The following is a 26,950-nucleotide window of genomic DNA, read 5'->3' on the forward strand; positions in this document are numbered from 1 at the left end:
AACTTTTACTTTTGCAGTAATTGTCTTTGTGTTACAGGCAGCCATTTTACTATGAAGTAGTGTCATTTATGGCATTGGCAATTTCCCATCTCTTATTCAGGGCTGCCAGTGTCAAAGTAACTCTCTGGCTAAGCCTCCGCATGTCAAATTTCAGCCTAGAATTTTTTTTTTTTTTTTAACATCTGAGTTACATAGCTTGGAAAACAGTTATCATGAAAATGCTGACACAGTCTTAACTACAGTACATCAATACGAACACGCTGCTATAATAGGCTTTTGTGATCTCAAGAGACTATGTTAAATCATTTATAATTAATCGTATTGTAACAAAGAAAAGTTCATGGTATAGTGCACATTTTACAAATGCTATACAACCAAATCTGAAAGGTGGCTTGACAAATATGAGGCATGAACAGGCAAGCATATTTTTTTTACTTTTTTGTCTGGTATGTCACTAAGGAAGGACCTCTGTAGAGAAATCCAATTGGAGGGGGGAAAAAAAAAACCAAACCCCACAACAATGAACCCAATCAACAACAACAAAAACCAACCAAAACCAAACCCCACACTCACAGAACAAACCCAACACCACAAAAAACAACCAACCCCCTAGCCCCCACACCTTTAGCATTACATTATTCTACAGAGTCTAGTTTACCATTCAAAGATAAAAACAGAGGCAATTAAAAGGATATATATGAACAAAGGCGTTGGTATTGTCTTATATGTAAATTAGACTAGTAAATATTTTGGTAATGGAAGACAATGTCATAGACCAATTTTCTTTTAAGCAGTTCTTTTCCTTATGGTTAAAAAGTAGGCATTTTAAGAAAACCACAGCAGAAATCCTTTCATTAATATATTTCTTGAGCAATGCAGAAAATCTCTTACCTTCCACTCAAAGATGAAAAAAAGGGCACTACATGTATTCCTAAGGGTCCACCTTCCCCAGAAATCTCCACTGTTTTTGTCATTTCACTATAAAAGAGCACAGGGAAACACAACTCATACACTTCTTCACAGAATTCTCTGTTAAAAACAAATTCCTGATTGATCAGATAGCAGAAAGGACAGAAAAAATATTCGACTCGGAGCTCACTAATATATCAAAATACAATGAAATGTAAAATGGCTACCAAATTCTTTTTTTTTAGATTAGTATTTGTGTACTTTGAAAGGGAAAGATACCAAGTATTAGCTATTTTCCTAAATCAACCCTTAAGTAAATTAACCAGAATATTAAAGAATAAGCTTTTAAGTCAGGAGAGGCTTCATCATTAAAAAAAAAAGATTATTCTGTATGTTCTTAATTTAAGCTCCATGTGAGCTGCTTCAGTCAATTTCCCCATATGGACACATTATAAACATGAAGATCACACATTAAGGACATCAAGCCAATAAGCAAATTAGTCAAATCATATTTAAATATCTTGAATTCTGCCCTCAGTTGCATACAAGCCCACTGACAAACAAAGAACAAACCAAACCGTCATCAAAAGTGCAACTCAGCTCACTTTATCAGGAAGTTTCCTTCCTCAAACACCATCATCAAAAAACTCTCTATTACCTCTGACAGATTTTTGCCATTTCATGGCTATGTGCTGTCTCATTTCCTATTGACTATTTTACACTGCCAGCCTTACAGCGACCTTAACTCTATTCTGGGTGATCATAATTTGAAAAGGAAGGTACTTGAATTGGCTAGAATATTTAAAAAAAAAAAAAGTGATTAAGGTCTGCATTCTAGCAGATCACGTTCATTTTTTTCTATACTAGTCTACATCTTCTGTAACATCCCCTCCCCTCAAATTGTGCTGAACACCATCAACACTCATCAACAAGGATTAGCAGCCAGTGGATAACTACTGGGTACTTCCATTTACACCTAATGCATTCAGGCTATAAGAAGCTCTTCGCTTGCACGCCAATCCTATAGTGTTTACAGAACATGTAAAACTGAAACAAGTGGCCACTTTATATACTGCCATGAGTTACTCAGTCTAACTGATGGCAAGTGCAGGCTGCTGTTGAGAAAAAGACTTCTAACCATTCTCCAAAAACCATGCAACAGATCTAGAGTGCATGTTTGCAAGATGAGAAAGATGACCAAGCTGACTCTTCTGCACCACCAGGCCCTCACCTCTAAATGAATTTTTCCTAGTACAAAACTTCCTCCGGGATCAGCTGGCTGATCCCACTGACCCAAGGTCTTACAATCGTTTGATTTGATGCAAGAGTCAGCAAAAATGCACAGGTATAAGGGAGGAATCTGTGACCACCTTTGACGTGGCAACACACAGTTACACCAGATTAGATACAATATAAAAACACATGGCACAGCTCAGCCCTCTCACAAGGAGGACAATCACTGCAAATGATCTTAGACAAATTCTGGCATTGCTTTCTAATAATGGAGGAATATATATATATTTTTTTGTTGTTACGAACCTTTATCCAGTTGCATAATGATTAATCAGAAGCAACTTGCCCTAGATACAATGATTCTTAGCTTGGTCAGTTAAATATGGAATAAGACTAGAAAATAAGTTTATATCATTTTCTCTTGGTTTTGGATCTAGGGGCATGGGATGGGTTTGTTTGTTGGGTGTTTTGGGGAGGGAGTTTGTTTGTTGGGAGGTTGTTGGTTTTTTTCCATAAAACTGAAATGGACAGACCCTGAACTGCGTCCAACATAACAGATTTTCATGTTACTGTATTTCTAATACAGGCACAATCAACAGGTATTTATATTTGCTGATTTTCCGTTTCCTGTATTCCTCTCTCTTCATGAATCAAACATGGAAATCCTGATAAAATCTTCCTGTAAGTTTTTTTAGAAAACTTTTTTTTTTCTAGTGAAACTGGTCAGAAAAGCTAATCAGGGTGGTAACCAAAACCTCAAAAAAGCATGCATAGGAAATTAACTCTTCTTTCAGTTCCATCTTCTACTTCCTCCAATTCTCTTAACAGACAAAAAAAATAATTAAAAGGCTACTTTTATTGTCTTTTGAACTTCTACAGAATCAAAACATAGATCAAATTAAGTAGCCAAATCCTATATACCCAGAAAATAATCAAAAGTAGTGAATGGGCTTTCACTTGTACAGGGAAAATTTAAATAAGTTAGCTGTCCCCAGATAACCCCGTGTTGCTCAAGTACTCCAGGGCAGAGTTGTCTTCCTAAGCAACTGTAAAATAGAGCAGGAATTTTTTTGAGGGCTATCACCATAGAGAGGTTAGCTGTCATATTAAATCAATGCACTTACAGTTACAAGTATGCTCAAAGCCAAAGAAACATACAAGTTTATTTTTAAATCTAACATGAAATCGGCACACTAAGAAAAACAGCCAACACTTACACTGTCTATTACTTTTAAAAACATTGTGGCACATCCTAAAAGTTATGTTCTAAAGCACTAAATACCCAAAACAAGAGCACACTCTATATACATATATATAAAAAAAGGTACTTTAGAATTATATTTTTAATCAGAATGAGTCAGAATGACTTTTCATTCTCAAACAAATGTAACTCTTAGTTACATCTGAGAAGAAAACTGCCCTTCACAACAACTTTAAGAATCTTTGAGGACCTATTTTTATATCATACCTATGAAACCCTGACAGTTAAAAAATTAAAAAGCAGGATATCTGGGATTCAGCTTTTTTTTGTTTAGGAACCTCAAAGATTAGAGACTTGGAAAAATTTTACATCGCTCATTCATGCTGTCCATCTTCCAGCAGGTTTAATCTGCCCACAAGACCAGCTGAACTCCAGCAGCGTACTATTCCACACTGGCTTACGGTTTACACTATAGTGGAGAGAGTATTCGGGAATAGGGCACGACTGAATGGGGTCCTACACAGGATGAGCTTTAAGAACACTAACTACTAAACTCCACAGGCACAAGGGACACCAAGGTGCTGGGACTCTTCAGGTTGACAGTCAAGTTAAAAAAACTGAAAGAAGGGGGTGGGAAAATCCAGAATGGCTTTTCACTGCTGCGTGACAGCTGTGATATTGACAACAGAGAGGGTAATTCATGGATTTTCCGCAATATTCAACACATTTGAAAAACAAAGAAATCCCCCAAATTTGAAAAAATTAAATTTCAAAAGTTATTAACCTACTAGTGACCTACTCCTATTTTAAATCTCCCCTATACATCTTAAATGCATTTTGCAGTAAAAGAAAAAACAAGTCTGGCCTATTGAGTCAGTATAAAAGACCTGCAAGTCCAATTGCTAGCTGGGGATGAGAGGCTGGGAGCATCGGTGAGCGATGCAGAGGGTGCCTCAGTGTGCTACCCGCCTAGGATCTCCTGTGTGTTCTTCAAGGAGCAGACAGAGCTCCTACCTCAGAAAATACGGTCCTTGCTGAGTTTGCAACCCAGTTTCTAAGGAATACGTATAGATACATTCTTACAGCAATAAAAATAAGTGAGCTTTTAGAAAGCATTTATCTCAGTGAAATTTATCAGAACCGCGGGGTTCACCCCAACTAGAAACACTGCACTCAGGCTTCTTCAAATGCATGCTGCCATCCCCCTTCCCCTCGCTGCACTACAGGTGCCTCAGAGGTCTCAGCAAAGAGAGAACACCTGCCTAGCATGACCTGATTGTGGCATCCAAGACCACATTCAACACTGTACTATTCATTTTTAACCTGAAGAAGCTATCATCGTTCACTACTTAAATTCTTCATTGCTTGATTATTGATTTCTGCCAGATTCTTTACAGTCTATCACATTTGTCAGGAAGGCTTGCCATGCATATTATTAAAAATGATGACGAGTAGTTTAGCAAAGAAAAAGAGAGAGAGAGAGAGAGAGAGAGAAGATGTACACGTGTGTAGCGAGTATGCACAGCAGTCCATTTCCAACATGGAAAGCAAAATTTCAATGGAGTGCTGCATATTCAGCAGTGCATATTCAGTGGGGAATCAGTCTGATCTTCAGATTGGCAGTGCCCCTGCTGTCAAATACTATAGCTCCCTCTCCTGAAAAACTGTATCAAGAATTAGCAGTTTGTTAGATGCTGAAGAACCAAACTCAATCACTGAGCACACAGATGCTTAAAAGGGACCCTCTTCTCCAGAAATAAAATGTTTTGGAGTTTTGCAGCAGGATCAGGTTCGCTAAGGTGCTTTGACCTTCCCAAATCACAAATCCTAGGTGAATCTTGGTAGGATTTCTCTTGCAGAATGCAGTAGATACGGTCTACAGTAGATTGTTTTGCAAGATACTGAAGACAGTACCTTGGAAAAAGCTGCTTTCTGCATGGGTTACTGGGCAGAACTTGTCATCATGTGAATGTCACAAGAATCTACTGCTTGAGTAAACACAGATCAAGTATTTATCATTCCAATGGCATCTTCTTTTGCCATTTTAGTCTTATTCAACACTTGCACGTAAGTCTTCAACCCAGGCACAACATGATGAAGCAGCAACCTTTGAATAGATCACCGAATTCCTCATATGTTTTTAAGAAAAGGTACATATTGGTAAGCTGCTGTATCTGAAAAAAATCTCTTAGTGCCGGATGTCAATGTTTCCCTTGCAAACAGAAAAGCACAGCTGATATTCTGAACATACTTTGTGGCATTCTTATTGACCACAGCCAAGTAAAAGCCAAAGGAAATATCACTCAGCGCAGAAAGCTCACAGATGAAGTTATTGAGCTGCACTTCCTCGCTTATTCTTCACTTGTGCCTCCAGCCCCACCAGGCGATGCTGACATTCCAGGGGAGGAGAGCATCCATGAACAAGGGCTGCTGACATTTGGTAGAGAGCACAGGCCTAGAGGTGATGTCAAGTTACTAAAGGGAATTTTAAAGAGGAAGCATGCAGAGATTTATCCAAATAAAGAGTGTGATTACTCTATGTACTACTTTCACATATTAAAACAGTACAGTTGCTGATGGTAACGAAGTATCTGTAACGATTCTTCCAGAGTAGCCATCTCAACTAAAGCTGTCAGCACATTTCCCACCCACCTCCTACCCCTTTTCCACATTTTTCCTTCCCTCTTTTAAACTAGATTCTCAAAGCTCTGATGAAAATGTCTTGGAAGCCCTTAAGAATAAACTGGAGCTCAAGATGTTAAATAGCGTGAATACACTCAAATGATGAAAATCTGAGCAATATCTAAATAGGGATGGAGAGCAGCCTACAAGGAGAGGAGAAAGCAACTGAACATGCAGAGTCAAGAAGGAGCTTTCCAGCACAGTAAGGAAACAGCTCACTCTCTTTTAGAAGAAACAGGCACATTTCAGCTGTTCCATTCTACACAGAACTAAACAAACTATCCACAAAGTTGAAATATTTACTATGAAATAATGTCAGAATCTTCTAGTTTCAGGTTCGAAGAGGTAACCAGTCACGCTCTCCTAACTAAAATGCATTAATCTAGTAAAGATGCCACCATAATCCAGATTTTTTTCCCCACTAAAATTAGTTAGTTCTCACAAGATTAACTGTCTAAAGGTTTAGAGAGAAACCAGACAGCCTGCAGGCACCAGGTTTTTGTGTCCCTTTTCTTTAAATCAAGTTGTTCCACTTCTGTGTTGTCAGACTAACGAAAGACACAGAAGGTTTAAAAAAAAAAAAAATTACGGAGAATGGAAAAAACCTGCAGTTACGCTTTAATTATGTATCTACAGTGCTTAAACCAAGGAACTGACCCTGACCTCTGCTAGAAAGAAGTGGGAAGACAGCAAAACAGAGCATAACGAAAACACGTAATGAATTATCTATGCATAAATTACCCTTTGAGTTCCAACTAATCCATCGCTATTAAACTAAACATCCACTTTTAAGCAGATTTGTGTTTACTGTTCCTTAACTCAGTCATTTTTACTAAGAAAAGCAAGGTTTTCAAAAACAGTATTACTATGTATAGTGTGCTAAAGCATTCAATGTTAAAGGTTGTGACAAATTTCTACCTGACTTCTGCAGAGTATCAAGACCCTGCTCTTACTTTAAAAATCTTTCAGTACTAGTCCAGAACATGAAGGGAAGCAAGGAAAAACACCAAATTTTATAGACTGATGGCATTAGCTTGGCTTCCCTTATTCCGAACATCACCTTTACTAGCAAATCCAAAATAAAAAATCCACCTTCAGAAATCACAAGAGGATTGTCATTAGTCCTGTCTTTATTTATTCCATTTAAAAATGTGCCAATGACCCAATGTTTCAAAGTCTCTCTTCTAGCAAAGTTCAACTCTCAAAAGGTCAAATTAAAATTTTCAGACTCCTGAGGGATACAGTCCTGCAAAGCTTCCCAGTACTTTTACAGTGAAATGTTTTAAGAGAATCCAGGCAAAGAAACTTCCTTCCTATTAGCTTCTGAATTAGAGGAGCTAAAAATCCTCCACACTGCCACTCATTTAATTTACCCAACATGCAACTAATTTTACCTACTTAAATCAGTGAACTCATTTTCTCCAAAGGGAACAGTTTTCCTACTTGAGTGAGAAATATAAAACAAGCCAAGTCTGAAGCCTTTAACTTCAACTGACTAGGCTTCACCACCATGAATAATATTTTATGATTTTCTTTTTTCTGCTTCCCTCTGAAATAGCCATTATTGGCTGCAGTTAGAGAAGGGACACTGACCTCAGACAGGCGGTGTTCTGATGAGAAGGCTGAGATAATTTTCTGAGGTGACTAGCTGCTATTTTGCTTAAGTGTTGTAGGTCATAATGATTACTAAACTCAGTTACAGGAGGGAATATTTTCTAGCAAAAGCAGCAGGTACAATAGAGTTTTTCTTCTTCCTTCCATAGCATAGAATAGCTCACAATTAGGCTGAAATATCAGCTTCATTAACATCACTTAACTTAACATGGCTTATTTAAATGAAGGCTTAAGGTATGATGACTTGGTGGTCCTTCATGGCCCTAACATCTTTGAAATATAACAAGAAAGATACCTGCACAAATGAGAATTATAAATAATATTCTCCTTCAGGAAGAACAGTGTAAAAGGAGTCAAATTAGATATTAAGATGCTAGTTTTGCAACTTGTGGAAAAAACAGTTTTTTTATTTAATACTATGTTATTAATAAAACCTTTACTTATATTCAATCAAATTAAGATACCAGTAAGATAGATGGTCTCTAGTAACTCATTATTTTCCTTTATAAACCTATTACTCCTAATGAAAAAACTTCTGTAAAAAGAGTTTAAAAAAAAACCCTTCACTTTTAAGGGAAAAGCCAAAGAAGAATTTAAATCATTGCCTTAAAATTCAAATTATTTCACTTTTGAAATTCCAGTGAATTTCACAGACATTCCAACTAACTTTGCTTTACAAAATAAATGCGTTCTTAATTCCTCCTAAGTTCACTGTTTGAAGCCACTGGAATATATTACAAATACTTGAATATGGTTCACAATTTTGAGGAAAATATCATCATACTACCCATCCCAACACTTGCAGGCAAAATAGCGTTTCAAAAAAACTCCTCAGGACACAGGAAGCACAAGCAAGGTATATTTTGGTACAATTATTTTGCTGGGACTCTGCATTTAAAGAAACACTGCTCCTTTCTCTTTATTTTGTTGAGGTTTTTTGTTTGATTGTTTGTTTTTTTGTTCCCCCCCCCCCGTGTTTCTCCTTAATGCATCAGCCTCAATCCAGATTAAGACAACTCATTTTATCTCCAAGAAAATTACAATCAATGCAGAAAGGTTCTTGGGAATACCTTGCTGTGGCCAACCTTCCCTCTGCTCCCTGTCTGTTCAACACTTGATGCTCAGGCATCAATTGAGTGGGCCCCAAACTACATTCTTTATCACTTTTCCTTCCATGCTCCTCCACCAAGACAGTTTGCAGAATTCAACAAAAATCCCAAGAGATCTGCAGAAATCTAGGCTTATTATTGACTGTTTTGTGACATGCCAGAGGAGACCTGGCCATTTCAGAAAACTGAATACCTCTGAAAAGTATCACAGAGGTCTTTCTCATTGTCGATATTTCCAGTGGCCACTGAAATCAGGTTATGAAGATTAAAAGCAAATGAGAGTATCACAACCTTCTTCTGAAGAATCCTAAATACAAGTAATGACTTGTATAACTCAATAAACAATAATATGCTCTCAGAAAATTCCTAAGAGGACTTAGATGATCTAAAACACCCTAGTAAAAGTATAAGGACAACAGTAAATAGGAGCATAGCATGCACAGAGCTTGATTAATCCCCATTAGAAATTAATGGATCAAGAGACAAATGAGTGCATATATTTGGTGATGCATAATAATTACCACAGGTGAAACAAGCTGTAGAAGTCTTTAGCAACATTCCATAAAAAGAAAATAAGCATTAACAACTAAACTAAGTTCTATACCTGCATGATGAACGCTAATCAGCTAGTGTGTAACTTCGAGGCCTGGCAGGTGCAGAGAAAGCTAGAAGAGCACTCCAGTTCCTTTTCATGATGAGACCATTCTAACAATATGTATCAGTACCAGCAGGAAAGATAAGAAACTACAAAAGGGCATATGAAGCGGGTGACAAGGAGGCCTCCAAGAGGGAGGAAAACCACAAACAAACAGATAAGTTGAAAAGCACAACCTTACCAAGACACGTGTCTCCCATAAAAGAAATTAAATGATGTCCCAAAGAACAAGAAAAACTAAGAAAATAACTCTCTTGCATGGAAAACACTAATTTTTGATGTGCTCTAAAAGGAAAGGTCATCCGTCTACCAAAATCCTGGCATGGCCCAGAAGATCACCAAGGTTAGAGTCCCCTGGTCTTGCGAACTTCCCCACAGGCTTTAGGTATATAACTCGATGCCTTTTTCCCAGATCCCACGTAGGTAAAATGGGAATACTAACACTAGGTTCTTCTCAGATGTGAGGATAAATGCTCTAAGACTGAGGCATGCAGATACAGTTTATTTAATGTTTTTTATTTTATACTGTTTTGACAAACAACTATAAGCTGCAAAATTATAGCAAATTATTATTTGCAATCATCAAAATGGAAAACAAATGAATTTTTGACATTTTAGCTGTCACGCAAAGTTTGCCATATAACACTTCTTAATTTTGTTATGCAATGTGCTATTATACCACTACAGCTCTGCAACAAACACAACATTGGACAAAGGACTGAATTCCTTTGCCTACTCAAAAAGGTGACTTCAGCACAACCTGAATCACCAGCCAAACTGAACTTTAAGCTTATGGTGGGACAGGGGAATAGCAGCATGGCAATATTTTGCTCTAACTTTGCCAGGTCAAACCCTCTATTACCACCCCTGAGGATGTGACTGACCTACTCCGTGACACTGTATTGCAGCCCGACTTGTTCATTTTGGTGTAACAAATGTAACCTGCAAAATTATTTTTTTTTTACTTCATTTCAGCCGTTTAGAATTTTCCCTGTGATTTCAGGAGCAATAAACCCCAAAGTTCATTATTAAATCTCTTGTGAACACCTAGTTTCCTCTTGTTTCAGCTATGCAGCTCTCAAATTTTACTGTATTGACTTCCAACACAGATTATATATTTACCTAAGTTTCACTCAAAATTTAGACTGGTCAAAATAAAAGTTATTTCCCAAGCTGTCAATGTGACCACTACCACCTTCAGTTATAAACCAGAGATGGCCAGTGCTGTTGTTATAAATGAAGACAGGGAAAGGATGCATTCCATCTGACTATTAAAGTGAGGCAACGAGCAGGGAAATACTGCAAATATTGGCTATAGTTTTCACAGAGTATAAACATAGATATAGATCTACTATGGGAGATATCAAAGTAATAACCTTACCACTCAAAAACAGAGGTGACATTTTAACTGAAAAAGGTCATTTTAGGATTATATGATTTAACTGACTGGTTATTTATTGAGATATAATATACCACCTAAGAACATCCTCTATCTTAAGACATTAAATACTTGCAGCACTGAGCAGAAAGCAAAACCACTGAGTATACAACAGTAGTATATTTCCCCCTTAGCCTTATACTACTAACACCACAATAAAATAATTCATATTCATCAACAAGTGTAAGACTGTCATGTGCAAATACGTGCTTCAGTATGTGAACTGAGTTCATTTTTAGGATGGGAAAGGGACGAGGAGGAAGAGATCATGACGATGATGAGCACAATGCAGATTCACAGGTGCAGCTGGTATGAGAACTCAGTCTTGTCTTGCATGTTGACAAACCACACTTGAGTCAGCACCGAACAGAAGATGGTCCTACCTGACAGGGAGCCGGACCCTCTGAGCCAGCAACAGTTCTGTGGGTCCAGCGAGGTTCATCTCCCCATCCTGAAAGGATACCTGGGAAGGACCCTGTTGAGAGATTTCAAAGCACATTTTGAAACTAAATACATATTTATGCTTATAGAACAATGGCTGTATTTATATATTTGAGTGAATATTTGGAAGGGAAAACAAATCATAAGTAACATCATTTCACTGATGGTGAGGACTGAAAGACCCATTCTGTATGCAGCGTACGTGACACAGCATTCAGAGAAACAGGAGGGTATTTAAAGTCCTGCTCCTCACACCAGAATCCCACCGTGCTTCCACTGGAGAAACTCGTGGTACCGCTTGTCTGCTATCGAACATGAATGTCACTCTCTCCCATCCTGAGGCACCTCCTTTCTCACAATGGATTCCATAGACCTTGGATAAACCCAATGGCTTTTTTTCTGCTCTTTCTATCCCTTTGTAGCATTCATCTGGTAAAGACATATTTTCACAGTAACTTCACAGAAAAAGAAATTATGTAACCATTTGGCCAGACACAAAAATACAGTGCACACAGGGACCTGATGTTAATGCTAAAGCTCTTGAAAACTATTCTTTAACTTTCTTTTCATGATCCTTAGACTCAATGTTTGCATTTTTTCCATACTGGGAGAAGGAAAGAAGTACCAATGAGATAAGACCACTGTCAGCAGGTGATATATTAGCTTTAATGTACTGTACTTCACTGCGACCCTTATGGCAATAATGTAAACAGAGCAAAATCTGTAACAAAGACCTTCTTTGGAGAGGTCACTTCTGCCAACTCTGCAACAGGAATATAGCTGGAAGACATAAATCTTCAGCTGTCAACACACTAAGAGAATTCAATTCAGAGCTTGATCTTAACTAGATAAAGCCTAAAGTTAATAATTATTTTTTTGTTGTTGCAGTGGTACAGTTTTCCAGTGTATATACTTGCCATATCAAGTTGTCTCAAGGCAAAAGGCAGCAATGTTATAAATTAATTCCAAAGAACAAAGGCAACTGGATAGGTAATTTAATTTTCAATAAAAGCTCTACACTATGTACTAAAACTTTCAATTTCTCTCAAAAGATGGCTCTATTCATAAAGATGGCTTTAAAGGTTTGGTGTTTTCAGTCCCTCAAAGTTTGTAGAACTTATTTTCAGTTTATAAGTATCAAGGGAGTGGGGGTGAGAGTGGGTTGCTTTGCGTTTTAAAAAAGAGTCATGACCAGTCTTGCAAGCAAACCCTTGGAATATAAATCAAGCTGGATCCCCTTTTGGTTCAGACACTGCTTTTGAACCTATACTATTGGTAGCAATTCTCTTTTTGTGTTAATCAGAGCACAAGCCAACAGACTTGGCTTCCACTGCAAGATGAATATAGCTCACTGAAAGCAAACTTCTGTCACTAATGAAAGAACTATTTTAAAAAACGTGTACTGAGTATGTGCCATCTCTTCCAATCACTTCTCACAGTGGAACCACATGTCAAGCAGCGATTCTTGTTATATGAAGCATATTCCATACTAACCTCATAAATCAGGAACTCAACCTCAAGCAGTACACATTAGCAACAGCAATCTGACACACAACCTTCATATGTTGACTTCATCTTCGAAAAACAATAGTGCCTTGGTAGCAACAGATGCCAGAAGATGACAAACCTCTTGACAATAATGCTGCCCACAAAGCTGACCTCTTTTAGCTAACCACTGAAAAAACTGGTGCTACAAAGGCTCTTCTTCTTGGAAGGCTGAAAATAGCCAAGCCATGAGTAGAGTTTGGGTTGTGAATTAACTAGACTCTCTTTTCTTCCAGACACTGGCTGCAACACATTGCTGCTTAGTGCATGACAGAGAACTCGCTACTTTTGCCTCAGAACTGCTTTGCTATTTAAAGCCTTCCTTGCAGTCCACACAAGTCTGCATAAGCTACGTTACTTCTCTGTTTCTGGGCTTTTGGTTACTGTTGTTCTTGCTGTAGTGAGGTTACTTCCATACTTGTCCTCCATCTCCACTTCCTTGGGAAACAGATTTCACAGTAATGACAAATACACATGTTCAGAACACAATCTCATCTCATGTTTCTGTTGACTGATTCCACAGGTTTTAAACCACAAGGAACTATTTTTTGATCAAGAAGTCTAATCTCATACTGGGAATCAGGTTTGTTTAGTGACACAGCACAACATTGGTAAGGGCACAGTTACAGTCCAAGATAAGTAAGAGGTTCTTACAAAAAGATAGCAACCAACAGCTTTCTTTTCTGCTAAAGACCAGAGCAGCAAAAAGTGTCTTGAAGTTGGATAACAAGTGTGGTTATAGATATTAGGGGTATCAGACCTTCAGCAGAGGTCTTCAAGAACAGATTTAAAAACACGCCACAAATGTTTCAAGGCATGTTCATTCCTGTACCAGAAAATAATGGTCCAGCCTTGTAAGGTGCCCAAGAGTCCCACAATTCCACATTTCCATCATTCCACAAGACAGAACTTCTCTGAGGAATTAGAGGATGAAGTTTGGAGTCCATAACTGCAAATACAGCTGCTTTTTTTTTTTTTAATTTAAGGCTAAAAGCTCCTAAAGAAAAGTTACCCTCTCCTGAGCTGGACAGAAGCGTGCTGAGGGACTTCAGAAACGCACAGGGGGAAGTTCAGTGTCACAGCCCCCATCCTGCACACACCGCCTGTTTTAATTTGAAGGCATACAGCGCTCACACATATCACAGATTATCACATGCTCAAGTCAGTAAACTCAAAGCCAGATATATTTAAAGTCTTAACTGATCAAGGAAACATGAATCATAACACTCAAATTATAACTGAGCTCTCTGAGAATGACATTAGAGCTCCAGTCACGTAACAATCACTACAAATGGACAAATTCCTTTCATACTTCAGCATTTCATAAGCTCAGTAAATTCAAACAGATCATTTCCCCAACTAGCAGAATGATACCAAGCCAAAAATGCACAAGACACTACTTAGAAGACAATGATCCAATATAGACAAAAATTCTCAATCTCTTGTTCATATTTTAAAGACTGATTGTCAGTTTTTCAATAGTAGCAGAATTAATGACCTTGAGTCCCAAAACTTGACTCAAATTCAGCTGACAGTGTAATATATTTACAGTGAGAGAATTGCAGTTTTCACTTAGAAAATAGGAATAAAATGCAAAACGGTGTGGTACAAACAAAAGCCAAGAAAGCATGTGCATTCAAGAACGGTGGAAATTTTTAAATTTTATTTACATGGGATAATTTGAATTAGACTATTTTTCTTATTGCTGCAAAAAAGCATGTTCTTCAAATTAGGACTGCAGCAGAAGAGATGGATCCTATTAAATAATAGCCCTCTGCAAACAACTGTAACCCAAATGCTTGAGAGTCTCATATTCATTATGTGACAGCTCTCAAATTAGGTAAACACGTATGTGTAACAGTAGAAAGAGTGACAGAGTACATATCAGTAACATTCTCTCCTCTGTGATTATGCACAGTCTTCTCAATTCGACAGTCAACATGGACATATATTAGCCCCAAGAGCAAACATGCTGGAATCAGTCATGGGTCTTACTGAGGCTAGGGAATATGAGAAATTCTCCAGTTTTTGTTTAATTTTTGAAAATGCTCATTTCATAAAAACACACAAAATGTCTGGGGAAAAAAACAGTAGTGGCACTTTTGGACAGAGATGGGAAAGTATTGGCTTCTGGCTAGAAAAAGAAAGAGGGAGAGACAGAACTGACTGAAAACCATCAAAACAACTGTTTTTATTTCAAACCAAGGGTGCAGCCCTGAGCAGCTGACACAGCAGGCGGCTGCCCTGACAACCAGGCTACCGACCAGCCCCATTGCTCTGTTTTCTCACTATCATCACAACCCAGAAAACCTGGATTTTCATATCTTAAAAAACCTGCACCAGATCTGTTTTCTAACTAAACTCTGGTTATAATGTAGTTTTGCATTACATTTTAGCTAAAAAGAAATCTTTTGTTGAGGTTTTTCTGCAGCAAAATTTTGCACATCCACCCAAGAGCAGACTATACCTCCTAGCCCAGTAAGACAGCTTTAGAAATATTCACAGGCCACCAGTGGCCATAAAAGGGCCCTAAATCACCTCTATTCTCCCTGGTAGGCTGAGAATACTATTCTTAAGACAAGAAGTTTGCAGGTAGTATAAAATTGCAAATATATCACTTTTAGAAAAGCTATGTAGCAAAAAACATCCTCTTCTACTTGGGAAAAAAATTCTTAGCAAACAATAACCAACATGAGACAAATCTCAGAACTAGGTAAATTTAGAGAATAGGAATTCTACATAAACAACTGGAGAAAATCCTGAGTGCAAGGTATACTTGGGAGTACAAAACGGTCATCAAACACTAACAATAAACTTGAAGGAATTAAATAAGATCTATTAATAGAAGAAATACACATGATATCTACTCAAATTAGGACTGAAGCAGTCCAGTATACCCAGGGGAAAGTATCTTTCTCTGAAACTTTCTTTTAATGTTAAAAGTGAAAATGTATGTCTGAAGTTCCAGTTTACAGTATTGTATTCCCTGAGGGCATCAGCTTTTTAAAACAAAGGAAAGGCATCCAAACCCTAAAGCAGAAGGTCACGGAGCAGGGTGGCAGGCTCCAGAGCTTGCTCTCCCTACTTGGCCAATAGTAAACCTTCTTCCAAGAAAGTTCAGTGGGAGTTCAGATCCTACCAACATAACAGTCAGATGCAAGGAAACCTGGGGGTAAAAGGGATGCTTAGCTTACAAATGCAGGAAATGTCTCATCTACTGCTCTCACAACAGACAATTTTAATTACCATATTTAAAAATTGAACATTTTTAGCAACACTTTCAGAATCACATGAGCATTTCTGACAGCCAGAATGAGTTCAAAAAGCCATAGCACTATTTTTAGCTTTAAAAATCAGCACTTTCATAAATATTCCCAAACCAATTAGTCCATGTGTAAAAGTAAAGATGTTTACCTTTACTTACAGCAGCAAATGCGACAGCTGACATTGCACACAGAAGATCCCCAAGACCATATAGCTCAAGGAATACACATAAAGGCTCTTTTTGTTCACTAATAATATAACCAAGCACAGGCTAAAATATGATAACCCTACTGGAACCAAAGTTACACACATCTTGATGTAACGCCCAGCAGTTAGATACAGTGCTGTTTTCAAGTTCTGGCCAGCTGTACATGCCTCAGAAAGGCTCCTCCGTGGCTCACTTCCATCTGTTGGGGCAAAATGTGAGTTGTGTGTGTATGTGTGTTTCTGAAATGGCTAAGAAACGTCCTCAACCACAATAACCAGTGCCCTTCATTACGATACTCCTGCCACCCTTCGACTGTAAAAAGAAGAACGAGGCGAATCATAAGCTTTAAAAATGTTTTAGACTTAAAATCAGTATCTAGATTCCCCCATTTGGCCTTAAACCCACAATGGGCCTAATAGAAGCTGTGGCCCTAAAACCCTACATTAAGAAAACAGTTATTTTATCTTTATTACTTACAAAGTACAGAGTCAGGCTATCTCAAGGCCAGGGAACACTCTGACAAGTGAAATACATTACAAGTTATCAGTTAGCAGAAATCTGTTCTTAAAATACCTTTGTGGAAGAAAAAATTTTGTAACTGGGAAAAAGCATTAAAATCAGAGGCTCTGAATAGGTTAAACATTACATGTTATAAAATACCAACTTCCAATGAGTTACACAAAAACTCGTAGTCATTCAAATATTAGATATGAAAACAAACTTGGTGCCAATATCTGTGTTTCATCTGCTTAGCTAGCCTTTCATTACCAAGCTAATACCAGACTATCTTCCTGCCCACACAGCTCTATGTAACATGCAAAATCACTTCCTGAAATATATTTAAGAATGGTTTAGTATTGCAAAAGCATGCACAACAACATCTCAAAAAATTTTCAGATTAATTTTGTTATTTTAACATATAACTTTCTTTTTTTTCCTTCTAAATAAGTGTAATGAAGTATCAGACATATCCTTTTAAAATAATCAATAACAGAAAATTGCGTAAGTTGCTCAGTATGCTCTTAAAGATTACAGAGCTTGTCCGAAAGAGAAGACATTGATCAACAGACATGCAAGCTGTCATACTTAAACAAGAGTATTTATAATCACAACTAATTTATCTCAATTAAAAAATTCCTAACCATCTAACATCCTGACACTATAACTATCATCAATATATCAAGGATGGAAACCAATGCAAAGCAAGCTAATAAAATGCTGCTAAACTGAAGGAAAAATATTAGTGTTTGTAACTGCATAATTCTTACTTTTTCCAGTGGTCTGCTTGTTTTAAATCGCTCTGCCTCTATAAAACGTGCTAAGTATTTTTAAACAGCTTACAATAGCTCCATTTCACTTACTGATTAAACTACATCATCCTCTCAACTATTCAGCATGAAATTCATATGAAATGGATAATTGATGCAATTGTGCAGTATCTACAGATGCAATTAATCACTCGTTAAAGATGATTTTTAGGCAGGCAACAAATACGAAAATAAGAATCATACAGTTTCTTTCAATGTTGTCGATTGAAATCTACTATACTGGACTGGTGAAAGATATTTTTCAACATAAGAATAGCTGTGCATCTTCAGATAGTTTTAATGATATGCAAGTGGATTCATGTTTAATTAGCACAGTGCAAAGAAAAGCCATAATATAGTATGGCTTTTAACAATTACATGACAGTTTCAGGAACCACAACAGCAACATTTTCCCCTCTCAACTACCAATGGATTTCTTGAATATTGTAGTGAGCTGTGGTCTTGGCACTTAAAAAGATATTTTAAACCATGGGCATAAATAGATGCTTTCCTGGGAATCAGTCTGGAGTAAGAAATTATTCCCCCAAATTGTTTGCTAACAACTCTCAACTGAGGGTTATCATCGCAGCTGAACTGTGCTGGTGGATTACATACACTGTGTTGTTCAACGCAAAAATCAAGCTGGCTGAAACCTCCTTCCTCAGCATGTACAACTACTCTGTGTGACTTTGCACTGAAGCAGATTAGGAGTAACAGTATATCACATGCAATTCAACTGACATAGTATCACAGTGAAAAGTGGGACAGGAACATCTTATGCACACACAGATATTTTCAAAATTATTGCTTATGCCTTAGCTCAGTAGTCAACAACTTCTGTCAAAAGAATATGGGGGCAAATTCTCAATAGCAAACAAGGCGCTCTCACACCGAGAAGCCAGGGGGAAGAGTACCTCATGGGGTTAAGCATGGGAGGCAATGTCTTTTACCCTCCTAATTACCACTGGTCCAAAGTCAGCAGGCACCTTAAAGCCCCTGCCTTCTACCTGGGCAAGATATTGTTAATATCAAACACAGCTCCCAGGGAGCACAGGAGTCAGCAGAAATCAAAACTAGAGGAGCCTCAGTTCTGCAGGGACACAAGCTACACCAACCAGTTTCTCACCTCTTAACTCCCATTGAGCTCTTCTGGAAATGTTCAGCCTCTACATGTAAAACACACCTTGCCAATACTAACCTTCAAAATGTTCTCCCTAACCCTTCCTGCTCTGCCTACTCTCAATTTGTTTCCAGACTTAACCATTCAGAAATGTAGCTCATGAGTGTTCTCTGCATGGAAATCGCAATGCTCTAAGAAACAGAGCCCTACACAAACAGCAAGTTCTCTATTTTTAAGAGCAGCAAGGATTGTTTTAGGCCTGGAGATCAAAACTGTTAGATACAATTTTGGTCATGAAACTCTCCAAGAGTTCTCAGATGAAAAACTTCTCTAACACTGAGGAAAAAAAAAAAAATCACTAGCTGTAACAGTACTGGAGTTCACACTTTTCTTGGCAGTTGTTTTGCATGGGTGAAGGGAAGGAAGAGGTGCAGCTTGAGTTCCTAAGTATTTCCCTTTGTGAAGGGCTCAGAGGAAAAGAAAAATGGAAAAACTGCCTCAGTTAGAAGTCTCCAGAAGTAGCTTTCCTGCACATAAAACTCTGGACTTAAGCCCAATATTTTAAGAATTACCAGGGTAATGTGTGAGTGATGTCCTTTCCAAAGCAGTAGAAAACTGCTTTTAAAAGCATTGATAGCATATTGATAAATAATTGGATTTAGCACTTCTACTGGCCAAGAACCAACTCTTGAAGTAAAAGGAAATGTTTTGGGGGAAGAGAGGGGACAACAAACACACCACACACCAACACCAACCAAAAAACTAATGGAAACATAGGTAATATTTAAGTGTTCGCAACATTTAGGAGCTGTCAATATTGCATTAATTACTGAAAGGATGGAGTAATGGGCCAGCCATCTGACCACTGGCACCTTTAAAACTGAGGATACATTTATTAGCCCTCTTCCCCATTTACCAAGCTGATTTTAATTGCCTACTCTTGATCAGGTAGGCATTCAAACATACATATACTACTGAATGCTTCTAGAGGGGTCTTCATGATGGAAAACACATCAGGATTCTATAGGGTCTACAGAATTTTAGAGAATTAACCTCTATTTTCTACAATTAGAAAACACCAGGGTCTGTTCAGTATCGGATGAAAATTAGTTTACCAATACCTGCAGAAATAGTTAAAGTCAATGTATAGCTCTTCTCCTGATGAAAACTATCTTAATAGGAGAAAGCAGCAGCAAAATTAAGCAAAGAATATTACTGACTTAAACACCCTTCTACTTTTTCTCAGTGCGTCTACATGGTCTTTTGAAGAGATACACAAGCTCTCTGCCTGCACTGCAAGCCAACTAGACACTACGAAGCAGTATTAGGAGGCCAGTGTGCCTGAGCCAGTATTATTTGTATCTCAGCAAGATTATTAATTTGAGCTCATCCATGCTAAGAGCATTTAAAAAGATTCTGGTTGACCTGAAGCATGGTGACTCTTGTGTCTAGGTGTCAGAGGTCAGGTAGATAAATCCTGAGATTCTGCTAGGATATTAATATTTTATTTACCTTTTAGTGTTTTAATTTTATTTTAAGGACTATTGCTAAATTTACTGTCCAGAAACCCATGGGTGGTCTTTTATTTACAGAGAATACTTACAAGTGCTATCAGCAATGCAAGGCAGTGAAGAAGCAGGTGTTTCCAAGCTAAAACTTGTGATTTCTTCTATATCATCCACTTGGAGACAAAAATCTGTGTTCAAAGAAAGTGTGCAACCTTTGGACATTTGAGTTACTACATAAATTATTTGCAAGCATTCCCATGGCAACAAGCATCATTTAAAAAGTGTACTACCATTAGTTCTACAAATGCACCCTAATCCCTTTCTCTTGCTTGGAAACTGCTGTTGGGCAATTAATATTGCAAAAATAGGAAAGAAATCCATATTTCTACAAGAAAATCCACCAAATTGTCTCCGACCAAGAGAACATCAGCATTATCTTCCCTAGCTTGACTCACTTTTTTAAGCCATCCAAGATCTTTAATTGACAGAACCTTTTACAAGAGATTTGCGAACTACAGATCTGTATTTTGAATTCTCTCTTATTTGTACAAAAAGGCACTGCTTGTATTCTTTTTTAAAAGTAAACAAAAGATCTCTGAAAACACCATACATTACATCAGAATAATTTCTTCATGAAAGTATTACTTAGTGAACATCTTATCTAGACAGTCATACGTATGATGCCACATCACCATTTCCCCTAAAATCTAAACTAGAATTTAGATTTTATTCACACCACACAAAACTACTAATTCTGAACGCTTAAAAAACAACCAAACAAAAAAACACTAACATGTAATATGGAAAAGAAAAAAAAAGATTTACAAATGCAATTGCACTACTGAATCAAAACTTCTGCTTTTGCTACATCAATATGTCCTTAATATTATCTGAAAGGCTCAATATTATCTGAAAGAATGTGTATTATCTAAAAGGTAAACATACAAATGATACTTTAGCCTCACATCTTTATTCCTTGCAACAAATCCTTTATTGAATTTAGCTGTCTTTTTCATCCAAATGAAAATTGTGTCTATCTTCACCACCACCAATGATAGTGGGAGTGAACAACAATGGCTTCTAAATTTAAAAACCACACCCATTTTCAAGGTTAAAAAAAGAGACTTCATTAAAGATTGTATTTGATATTTTGCTGCTAACTGTCTTTGTGAATGGTGCATATAATGTGATGCATTAAACAAGGTAGGCTGGTCAACAGGAATCCATAGTTCTGCTGATTCTGTAAGCAAGGAAAACCAATCATTACCATCTATCAGCCTGCTAAACACCGCTCACAGCCTGCGAGAGCCAACGTTAAGCTTTGTCTTAGATTGGAAATCCCAACTCATTGCTTTGGAAATTAAACAGTAACATGAGTAAGATGCTGTAATGGTATAAGTATGCTCTTTATCTCACTTTAGAAGTCACTGTCATAGCCATATTTAAGTCAAGACGACAATCACTTCAGTAACCAACACCAACTGAAACTTTGAAAAAGACAGAGCTGATCACATTGCCCACATCTTCTCAGACATGCCTTTTTGTAACACACCACTGATCGGTGACAGCCTGAGATTCCCTGTACCAGTAATCAGTGGATCACACTCACACCCAAAGACCACGTCGAATCAGCACTCCTGGCCCCGCTCTCCTCCCAGCGGACAGAGCTGTGCCGTGGAACATGAGGCCTGGCCGAGGCACTGCTTCATTCCTCCTGATCTGGGTTTGCCACTTATGGTGTATTACATTATGTTTTCCTCAGCATACAACATACGTTAGTAATTGCTAGTTATGTTACTACTATTCCTCATATGGGATTATCATAGTGAAGCAACAGCACTGATTAATCAATTAGCATGGACTCATTAGAGATGAAAGATAGGGCAATGTAATCGTGTTTACTGAACAATGGATGACAGTGTGCTTAAAGTCCAGGATTTCTAATAATACACAGCCACCTAGCATGATATATACATAACATTACGAATCTTTAGAACATTCTCACTGCAGAACTAGAGAGACAACAATCAGAATGTGACTCTGTGTGTACAAGCAATGCTGGAGCCTAAGGAATACGTAGAGGGAAGAGAGCACAAGACAGATGGTGCAGTCAGATGAATATTTTAGCTTTGATTAAATCTTTGTGGAACAGCTATATCATTTCGCATAGTCCAGTTTGCACAGGCGTGTCTGCACAATACAGTGGCCAACAGCATAAATGGTCAAAAAAAAGTCACAGAAACATTATTAATCAAGCTGTGTTAAGCAGAAGAACACTAAAAAAACAGCCTGCTTTTCTAATTAGACACTGACAGAGCCCACTCTCTATGAAATAAACAGAAGCATATAGAGTTACTTAGAAGCTTTTTCTCCAGATGTCCGAGGTGCGCATCGTTCACTGCTTGCCCTTATCAAAGGCTGAACACTGAACTGACATCAGCAATTAAAGAACGTGAATATCAAACTCCCAAAAACATCTCATGTTTCAATATTTAGTCCTCTTTAGGCACTAATGTGATAGCCAAAGATCCCTTCTTCTGTCTAATGCTGGTATACAGACTAGCCAGTAATGCGTATGGGTATCAATAGATAATTAATTTATTGAAAATATGGAGCAGTCAAGAGGTATTGAAATACAGCTTCTGCTGCACTCTGAAAGGATAAAGACTAAACAAGAATGTAAAAGGTTAGTGGAAATCCTTTGTTAAAAAGCTAAGGTAGAAAACATGCCCACTGTACTTCATGAAACCAGAAATCGTCACATAAATCAAAGATCATGGTCCCATGAGAGACACAATCTGTAGCATGACAAGGACTTGAACGATCTCAGAGACCCACTCACCCAGTGTCTTCCCAAGACGCTTCCACAACGTGCCACGGAACCACAGTTTGTGATTAGTGTAGAGCTTCCTCAGCTTGGAATGCAGCCCTTGAACACAAGGTACTAAAAATTACACTGTCTGTTTAGATTAAAGGCACTTTCGTTCCTGCTGGGAGTTAAGTATTCCCCCTTAACTTCCTGGGCCGCAAATGTATTTACTTTTCAGAAGATTCAGGCATGAGTTAATGAAAGACTTATCAGCTTGCTTCAGTCTAAGTGGCTTACTGGTAACAGTCTGAGCATCATTCTGTAGACATCTAATATTACACCATTTTCTCCACACTTTAAGAGATGTTAAGTTCTCAAAATACTTTTTTATATTTTTAATATATATACATATGTATAAATATGTGTGTTTATATGTATGCATATATATAGGTATCTCTCTCTCTCTCTCTCTCTCTCTGAGCTGCAGGGGAAGATCTTCCAAAATCATATCTGGTCACAAAGATACTATGGAAGTCTCACAATATACAGGAATTACTTAGAAATCCTACTCTCTCCTTGGCTCTGGGCATTCTCCAAATCAAATTGCCAACCTGCATTCTCAACAAACCTCCCCAACACTGTGGCCAGGCAGCCATCATGATGGCCTAAGAAAAAAACAACACAAATCGGTCTTGGCAGACCTCTCTTTGACAGGTAAACCCCAGACTAGAGATGCTCGTAAATTTCTCTTTTGACATACTTTAAACCTAACTCTAAGAAAGAACTTGTCAGAAGAAAAAGAGGCCATCAGTCTTGAAGATGTTTCTAAGGGACCATGAGAACATCTTAGCCTAGACAGCATCAAACAAGTAAATAAGGGTTAAAATGTTGTCTGAATCTCTTCAAGGAATTGAGAGTTGCCTGCATTCAAATGAAAGAAAATACACTGCCCTACATAAAGCCCTTGATCTTGATCCCAATTCTCAATGGAAATTAAGGCAACTGTGTAGCATTTTAATTCTGTGCAACTGTATACAAAACCTTATTTTAGGATCTGAAATTACAGGCACAGTGTTACCCTGAATTTATGAGTTGATATTATTAATAAATCCAAGTTGACTCCTGTGAGCCAAGACATTACTATCACTGGCTTATCTTAAACCTAGCAGGCAATTTAAACTAGAGACGGATCACCTGAGAGTATGTTGTTATTTCCAACAAATCCTTATGAATCATAATGGTATTTTCAACCCCTCCTAGGATTTTTAAAAGTCATCAGAAAATAACCTTTCATAAAATGATCTGGTTTCATGTTAATTATTAACTACATCTTGAAATAACAGCACTGGTTAGTAAATAATTTGATAGCACTAAAAATTGCAGTGGAAGAAAACAGGATTTATCACATGATTGAAAGAAAGAAGAGTGAACAAAATATCTTAAGCAAAGATGTATCAGCATATTCATTTGGAATAAAACATACAGATGAATTAAGCTCAGGATACTATAACTAGCACAGTTTTACCTACTGATCAGATTATGAGGGGGACAACCTTATACAGTCAGAACTCTCACAACTATGATTTTTTTTTTAATCATTTAAAGAAAATAAGCAAAGGAAATCACATGGGTGAAAACTTCATTTTTACATTATAAAGTTACATTTATTGACAGAAATTGCTTTTTTAATGTTACAGGTGGACTTCATTGCACTATAGCTGTTGACTAATAGCAGTATCTTTAATTGCAAGAACAAAGGTCAGAGAACACATGGCTGTTGCTTAGGTGAGCACAACAGGTGACACAAACAAATGAGTAATTCTCTGAAAGACAGAAAACAGTGTGAGTTATCAATTCTCCTATTTCTTGGATGTGTTCCTGGACAAACAGGCCTGTTTCAATTCAATGCCTGTTTCTTTGCTTTTGAGAAAAATGGGAGAAAAATGCGCCATGAGAAGTGTTGGTAATATAAAGGTCTTCCAGCAGAAATTCCCAATTTCTGTTTATTCTTGTTTTAAAATAAACTAACATTCTCAGTTATACAAATGATTTCATAGAAACAAAGTATTCCAGAGTCACATTTAGCATATGTGTTTGCCACAAAGTGGAAGAAAATAGCTAAATCTGTCTCCTCACATGCCTTCCTGTAGCTCCATTATTTCCTAACCTCTCCACAGAAGATGGTCAAGCTGGTTTCAGATATGCAGAGAAACTACGTGCTGTGACAAAACAGCTCCCTTGTTTCCACTTCCTCAGAACTCAGAAACCAAAAGTATGGCATCAAATAGCAAAGTAAATCAAGTCTCAAACGTGTCAACTCAATACTTAACTACTACTTCCTTTCACAGTTAGGTCTTGACCAACGCAAATCACATCAGAGCATTCCAACAAGTGACAAAGTACGCTACACAATAATTAGCCCAGGGAGACACAAGGATGTTGCTCACGTTCGCAGATATGCGGCTTTTGTTTCAGTATTCTATTCAATTCTGAAGATTTTTAGAAACGTTTTTAGTAGATATAAAAAGGCAATGCTTGCTTTCTTCTTTTCAGGCTAAGAAACTCAAAATTTACGCACTCTCTTAACACTCAGAAGATGTTTGACCACGTTCAGCAAGACTGGAAACCTGAAAGCTTTGCTTTATAAACCTCTAGTTTCAGCAGCACAGCTATCTCCAAGGCTGCCATTTTATTATGGTTCACTAAGTGAAAGTATCCAATTAGCATCGTACTCATTAACTGCCTTAGACAGAGCTGTTTTGCTCTTTGTTATCTATTTGAGTCAGTTTGTCTCAGACAACAGTACAAGGCAGAAGGTGTTACATGTAAAGCAGAAGTAGCCTATAAAAAAATCCAAACTTTGTGCAAGTTACAGGACGATCCAAATCTCTCCCTGACTTCTAGACTACATCTCTCCTGCAGTTCATCCCTCCAAAACTGCAAACCACCTTCTTCAGATTTCCTCTTTTCTACAATTCTCTCATTTTTATGGCTACCTGGGAGGGCTGAGGTCGGTTGAGACTGCGCTTGTAACAGAAAGTAAGGAACATGACAGATGCACAAAGGAGTGACAAGGTTCAGTATATCCAAGTAATTTATGATGCTTCTGAGCTAAGGCATGTAAAGTGAGATTGATTTAAACACTAGTATTTCCTCAACTTATAATTTCTTTGATTTAAGAAATGTGTTGACAGAAAATTTGAGCGACCTTAACGGTAAGTTAACAAAGTTTTTATGTATGTGAATTATTTAAGCTTTAAAACTTCAGTATAACATGCTTAGATACAAAGCACAGTGCAGTTTTATTTACCAGTTAAATATTTCAAATATTATTACTTATGAATAAACCCAACATGAATTATCCAGGTCTGATTATAATTAGAAATACTACGGAACCAGAAATGCTGGAAGACCGGCAGCGTGTTGGGGGTAAGGGGATGGGTTGGTTTTTGTAGGGTTTTTTTGTTTGTCTGACTCTTCAAGAAAACAAGATTACCTATGCCAAGTTTGCTGAAATTTATTATTTAAGAAAAACAAATTTATAAAATGTTTTGTACAGTGACATTTCTTATGCTATCACACAGAAAAGCAAAGCTTTTTCTGAAGACTTTACAATTGCATCATAAAAATCCAATGCACTGTAAGCTGCTAGGTTCTGCTTGCATCTTTCTTATGCTGAGCACTACTAATCTGCATATTTAATGGCTCCACATCACTGTAATGTGTTCTAGGTACTTAAAAGTAAAGACATTATCTTTTCTTCTAGAAAGAAAAGGTATAAAGAAATAGGTTCAATGAGTTACTTTGTAAAGGAAAGAACAAGGCAGACTTCCTAAAGAAAGGCCTCTCATTCAGGGATGCACTTTACCAAATTCAAAAGCAACTGAAGGAGGCATTCACCGATTTC

The 26,950-nt window shown here is 37.5% G+C and overlaps 1 protein-coding gene across 5 annotated transcripts in view; it reads right to left on the bottom strand.

Annotated features, from left to right (window-relative positions):
• The window catches only part of PARD3B (par-3 family cell polarity regulator beta), a 429,076-nt gene that overhangs the window by 236,926 nt on the left and 165,200 nt on the right, over positions 1 to 26,950 (bottom strand). For all 5 annotated transcript variants that reach the window (XR_011048762.1, XM_068407693.1, XM_068407691.1 and 2 more), the window contains 2 exons: positions 11,225 to 11,316; positions 892 to 978 (listed from right to left, as the gene is read on the bottom strand). Coding sequence is in view for 4 of the 5 variants with exons in the window: in XM_068407693.1 (XP_068263794.1) it covers positions 892 to 978; positions 11,225 to 11,316 (179 nt within the window). In the remaining variant the exon portion in view is untranslated. The remainder of the gene's footprint in view (positions 1 to 891; positions 979 to 11,224; positions 11,317 to 26,950) is intronic.

Source organism: Nyctibius grandis, chromosome 9, assembly GCF_013368605.1.
Source record: "Nyctibius grandis isolate bNycGra1 chromosome 9, bNycGra1.pri, whole genome shotgun sequence".
In the NCBI taxonomy this organism is placed as follows: domain Eukaryota; kingdom Metazoa; phylum Chordata; class Aves; order Nyctibiiformes; family Nyctibiidae; genus Nyctibius; species Nyctibius grandis.